At 58.6% G+C, this 5734-nt stretch overlaps 1 protein-coding gene across 1 annotated transcript in view; it reads left to right on the plus strand.

Moving 5' to 3' along the window:
- DLL1 (delta-like 1 (Drosophila)) overlaps positions 1-4707 on the plus strand; it is a 22905-nt gene extending 18198 nt beyond the window's left edge. The window contains exons 4-10 of the mRNA XM_015558340.1: positions 605-665; positions 1107-1237; positions 1350-1519; positions 1627-1843; positions 2691-3468; positions 3840-3954; positions 4097-4707. Coding sequence (XP_015413826.1) covers positions 605-665; positions 1107-1237; positions 1350-1519; positions 1627-1843; positions 2691-3468; positions 3840-3954; positions 4097-4132 — 1508 coding nt within the window. The 3' untranslated portion in view covers positions 4133-4707. The remainder of the gene's footprint in view (positions 1-604; positions 666-1106; positions 1238-1349; positions 1520-1626; positions 1844-2690; positions 3469-3839; positions 3955-4096) is intronic.
- Positions 4708-5734: the final 1027 nt, after the last annotated feature.

The following is a 5734-nucleotide window of genomic DNA, read 5'->3' on the forward strand; positions in this document are numbered from 1 at the left end:
CACAAACTCAAACTTTTTTCTTCTTATTCAAACACTGGAGTCTCTCCCCGCCCCCAGCCCGCGCGTGCCATCCATTAGATCCCGGCAGGGATAGGCGCAGGGACGCACGCCGGCTCCCATTGGCGGAAAGGGCGCGCGTGCATGTGTGTGTGTGGTGTGTACACGCCGGGGTGTGTGGGGTGGGGGCCGGGTGAGGGCCGTATTGTTGCACGGGGCAGCTGCTGGGAGAGAGCAGACAATGGAGCAGCTGTCCTGCCCTGGTCCCTGCAGACCAGCTGTCCACCCTTATCGACACACACACTTTCTGGGTATTAAGAGGTGGAGCTTTGTGCATAGAATTGGGAAGTGGGGGAGGAGATGGGGAAGGACTTCTGACCCTCTCTCAGAAGAAAAGGGGATGGGATGGGGGTGGGGGCTTCCTCCATCTTTTGTCCCTGAGCGGCCGTGTTAAGAAGAATGCTCGCCCGCCCGCCCCGGCTGAGTAAAGTCCATGGTTACCAGGCAGGTCGGAGATTAGTTCAGGGGCCATAGGGAGCCAGGCGAGTGCGGCCGCGGCCCTGTGGCCTTGGGAGCGCAGCTTGACCCGGCATTTTCTTTGCTGCAGCAATCTGCCTGCCCGGATGCGATGAGCAGCACGGGTTTTGTGACAAGCCAGGGGAGTGCAAGTAAGTCTGCAAAAGCCGTTTTCTCTGTCTCGTTGTCCTTGTACAGCGAGTGTGCATGTAGACTCTCCAGGTGATCACTTGTAAAATGCACGAGACTAGCTGGTGGGGCTGTTATTCGGGTGTTTCTACCCCCTACGTGTATGGAAAAGTGTAAGGTCACAGCTTGTCAGTCTGCTCAGCTCCCTGATTGTGGGAACGTACAGACAGCAGCTGAAAAATGACAGTTTACTTGGGGTCAGTCTTGGGGTGCATTAGAATCCCCTGGGGAGCTGCCAGATGACCCCAGGAGGCAGACCCTGGGGGCCCTAGGAGAGTCCCCTTCTTGTCTGTTTGAGAACCAGGTGCAGGTGCTGCTGATAGGCAGTTTCCTGTGAGCGGGAAATGCTTTGTCCCCCTGGGCAAAGATCGATGACTCCCTGACCCTGTCCTCTCTCCCCTCAGGTGCCGAGTGGGCTGGCAGGGCCGCTACTGTGACCAGTGCATTCGGTACCCGGGCTGTCTCCATGGCACCTGCCAGCAACCCTGGCAGTGCACCTGCCAGGAGGGCTGGGGGGGACTCTTCTGCAACCAGGGTGAGCCTCCAGTTCCCTGCAGGCAGCCAGGGCTCCAGCTCCTCCCTGGGAAGGTGCAGCCTTCCCGGCCTGACCTTGGACTTCCCTCCTCTTCCTGTCCCACCCCTCTCAGACCTCAACTACTGCACACACCACAAGCCCTGCAGGAACGGGGCCACCTGCACCAACACGGGCCAGGGGAGCTACACCTGCTCCTGCCGGCCTGGGTACACCGGGGCCACCTGTGAGGACGAGGTGGACGAGTGCGGGCCCAGCCCCTGCAGGAATGGGGGCAGCTGCACGGTGAGTCTGGGCGCATGGGTTGGGCTCCACGTGGGCCCTGGCTGGACACGGACCCCACGGGTCTGCGGAGCAGCTTTAAGGAGCTTTTCATCTTCCCCGTCACGTAGGATCTCGAGAACGGCTTCTCCTGCACCTGTGCACCCGGCTTCTATGGCAGCGTCTGCGAGCTGAGCGCCATGGCCTGTGCGGACGGGCCTTGCTTCAATGGGGGGCGCTGCTCCGACAACCCCGAGGGAGGCTACACCTGCCACTGCCCCGCAGGCTTTTCCGGCTTCAACTGCGAGAAGAAGGTGGACGCCTGCAGTTCCTCGCCCTGTGCCAATGGTAAGGGCAGCCCACGGAGGCCTCGTCACGGGCTCACATTTAACCTCAGGCCAGGCCCGTGGCTTTGCGAGCCACCTTGAGCTTACGGAGCCCTTACATCTGAACACAGGGACTCTCTGTAGGGGTTTTGGGGGGAGCCTGGAGGGAGGGCACAGAGCTCACTTGGGTCCCACGCCCCGGGGTGCCTGGGAGCAGGCCCCACTGCCACCCTCCAGCCAGCCACCTGGTTTGGAGGGAAGCCCAGCCCTGCACTGTCACCCAGGTAGCCGTCTTGTGTTGGTGTGTCTGCGGGGAAGTGTGGGTGGGACCCCCTAAGCACCTCACAGGGAGGGCAGCAGGCCCCGGACAGGCCGGCCTTTCTGGAAGCTTCCAGAGCTTCACCCTTAGGACAGCCTCGGGAGCCTCCCGGGAGGAGGCGTGTCAGTCGCTCGGATGGTGAGCCGTCCTGTGGCCATGCTCTGGTCCTGTGGCCCGGGGAGGCCGATGCCCCACTCTCGGCAGCAGTGGGCTCCGTGCGGACACGGCCCTGCTTCCTCCCTCTCACCCGGCTCCCTCCTGGGCTTGTAGCTGGGCTGCTAGTCGTCTCTGTTACCTGGTCCCTCGCTGGGCGGCTGTCGGGCTCAGGGAGGCAGGCAGGGTTGTGCACCCGCCCGACACAGCGTAGCCGCTCTGGGGCCACGAGTGGCGTTGTCATCAGTCACGGAGCCAGCGGCTCCCCTGTGGATCTGAGGGAGGCATAGGGTTCCTTACCTTGAGCTGCAACCCCCTGCAGGCCACAGGCTGGCTGTCCTGGTCTCTCCTGTGGGTCCCGCCGCGGCAGACACAGCCCGTGTTCCCTGTGTTTCAGGTGCGCAGTGTGTGGACTTGGGCGACGCCTACATGTGCCGCTGCCGGGCCGGTTTCTCGGGGCGGCACTGCCAGGACAATGTGGATGACTGCGCCTCCTCCCCCTGTGCCCACGGCGGCACCTGCCGGGACGGTGTGAACGAGTTCTCTTGCACCTGCCCGCCCGGCTACAGCGGCAGGAACTGCAGCACGCCCATCAGCCGGTGTGAGCACGCGCCCTGCCACAACGGCGCCACCTGCCACGAGAGGGCTCGCCGCTACCTGTGCGAGTGCGCCCGGGGCTACGGGGGCCCCAACTGCCAGTTCCTGCTCCCCGAGCTGCCGCCCCCGGCCCCCGAGGAGTACATGGAGGCTGGGCCCTTCCCCTGGGTAGCCGTCTGCGCGGGCGCGGTCCTGGTGCTCGTGCTGCTGCTGGGCTGTGCGGCCGCAGGGGTCTGCGTGCGGCTGCGGCTGCAGAAGGGCCCGCCCCTGGCCGACCCCTGCCACGGGGAGACGGAGACCATGAACAACCTGGCCAGCTGCCAGCGGGAGAAGGACGTGTCCGTCAGCATCATCGGGGCCACGCAGATCAAGAACACCAACAAGAAGGTGGACTTCCACGGGGACCACGGCAGCGGCAAGAACGGCCCCAAGGCCCGCTACCCCGGCGTGGACTATAACCTGGTGCCCGAGCCCAAGGGCGAGGATGCCGCCTCCAGGGACCCCCACAGCAAGCGTGATGCCAAGTGCCAGCTGCAGGGCTCTCCTGGGGAGGAGAAGAGCACCCCGACACTCAGGGGGTGAGTGCTGTGCATCAGGAGGGTCGTCGGGGAGGCCACCTGGGGAGGGCTCGCCGACACTCGGGCGTGCTTTGAGCCAAGCTGGACAAGGGTGTTCTCTGAGCTCTGGTTCAAACATGCTTGCCCGGCTGGTGTGGCTCAGTGGACTGAGCATCGACCTATGAACCAGGAGCTCACAGTTTGATTCCCGGTCAGGGCCCGGGTTGTGGGCTCCATCCCCAGGGTGGGTCATGCAGGAGCCGATTCATGATTCTCTCTCATCATTGATGTTTCTATCTATCTCTCCCATTCTCACTTCCTCTCTGAAATCAGTAGATTTAAAAAGAAATGTTTGCACATCTTATTGTGGTTCTGTTTTATTTTCCTTTCAGTAGGGATGCATCTGAAAGAAAAAGGCGGGACTCTGTGTACTCTGCTTCAAAAGACACCAAGTACCAGTCGGTGTTCGTCATATCAGAGAAGGACGAGTGTGTCATAGCCACTGAGGTGGGTGTGGGCACGGCCCTTGAAGGCACGTACGGGCTGTCAGTCTGGACTTTGAGCTAACTTCCCGTTCTGTCTCGTTGGCCCCTCTAGGTGTAAAATTGAGGTGATATGGCAAAATTCCCGTTTCTCTTAAACTACATAGAATTCCAAGGATCTATGCCCCAACGGATGCTGCTGAGAGGGAAAAGGAGGCCTTCGCGACGGCGGTGGGACGAGGCTCCAGAGGTCAGCCAGCGGGGGGCTGCAGGCTCGGGCTGCTCCAGGACGCCTGTTGCACTCTGCTTTTCGTGACGTCTCCATTGCACTATGGACAGTTGCTTCTAAGAAATATATATTTAAATGAGTGGATTAATGACGACATGAGACGCATGCACTGCCCGGAGTGTATATTTTGGATTCTTATGAGCCAGTCTTTCTTGAATTAGAACCACAAACACTGCCTTTATCGTCCTTTTTGATACTAAAATGTGTTTTTTTTTTCTAGGTGGGAAAAGATGTGTGTTATTTTTTGGACTTGTAAAAATATTTTTCATGATATCTGTAAAGCTTGAGTATTTTGTGATGTTCATTTTTTTTATAATTTAAATTTTTGGTAAATATGTACAAAGGCACTTCGGGTCTATGTGACTATATTTTTTGTATATAAATGTATTTATGGAATATTGTGCAAATGTTATTTGAGTTTTTTACTGTTTTGTTAATGAAGAAATTCCTTTTTAAAATATTTTTCCAAAATAAATATTATGAATGGCGGCCTGTGGCATGCTGGCTTTCTGAGCGAGGCCTCGAGAACAGACACGGCGGGGCCCCCGATTTTCCGTTTCTAACATCTGTGCTGGTTCCCTTGGATTGAGCGAAAGCCACCTTCCTGGCTCCTGGGCCCATTCCGAGGGCCTCCAGCTGTCACTGCGGGGACAGCCGAGGAGCCGCCCTGGTGGAAGCAGCCCCAGCCACTGGGCGACCCGCCACCCTCCTTCCGTCTTCCTTCCTAAGGACGGAACAGACGCCATGAGGAACGTTCACGGCAAAGACTCTGACTTAGAGTGATACCGATTCTCGGTTGGTTTGTGGGTTCATTTCCAGTTAATTCAAAAGAGTTAGTTGCCTTCTAATTCAATCCAGTTGTGATGGGTTAGCGACAGTAATAAGATTACCAGCGCTTGCTGCAGGCCAGGCCCCAGTTACGCCTTCTGTGAGCCATCTCGCTGGTCCTGGCGGTCCCGAGAGTGATGTCATTGCTGGTCATGCAGAGGGAACGGGTGTGGGGAGTGAAGTGACTTGTGCAGGTTTTTCCCCCCAAAATGTATTTTTATTGATTTCAGAGATGAAGGGAGTGGGGGGGAGGTTGTGCAGGGTTTGTAAGTGGCAGTGTCAACCTTGAAGTCTGGGAAGCTGGCTCCATGCGCCAGAGTGATCCTTGGTCATTGTCAGAAATGCTGGTGTCGTAGGTGGTTCTGAGGACGGGTGCAGGTATCGGCTCGCAGACTCGGGTGTCTTTCTGGGTTGGAGGGAACCGACCAACAGACTCCCTGGTCCCAGGGACAGGAGGTCTTTGCACTGGTCCTGATTGCATAATCAGAAGTTCTGGGATCTTCCTGAGGAGGAGAGGCTGGTGTGTGTGTGTGTGTGTGTGTGTGAACCGAGGCCCCCCTTCCTCGCCTTTGGCTGGTGCCCCTGGGGAGCGGGCTCTGACTTGGTGACTGTGCCCGGACTTCCTGCCTCTGAGTGACAGCCGTCAGAAGCTGTGGCAGTCACAACCAACTCCAGAGGGAGGGACACC

This window comes from Myotis davidii, unplaced genomic scaffold (genome assembly GCF_000327345.1).
Source record: "Myotis davidii unplaced genomic scaffold, ASM32734v1 scaffold592, whole genome shotgun sequence".
Taxonomy (NCBI): Eukaryota; Metazoa; Chordata; class Mammalia; order Chiroptera; family Vespertilionidae; genus Myotis; species Myotis davidii.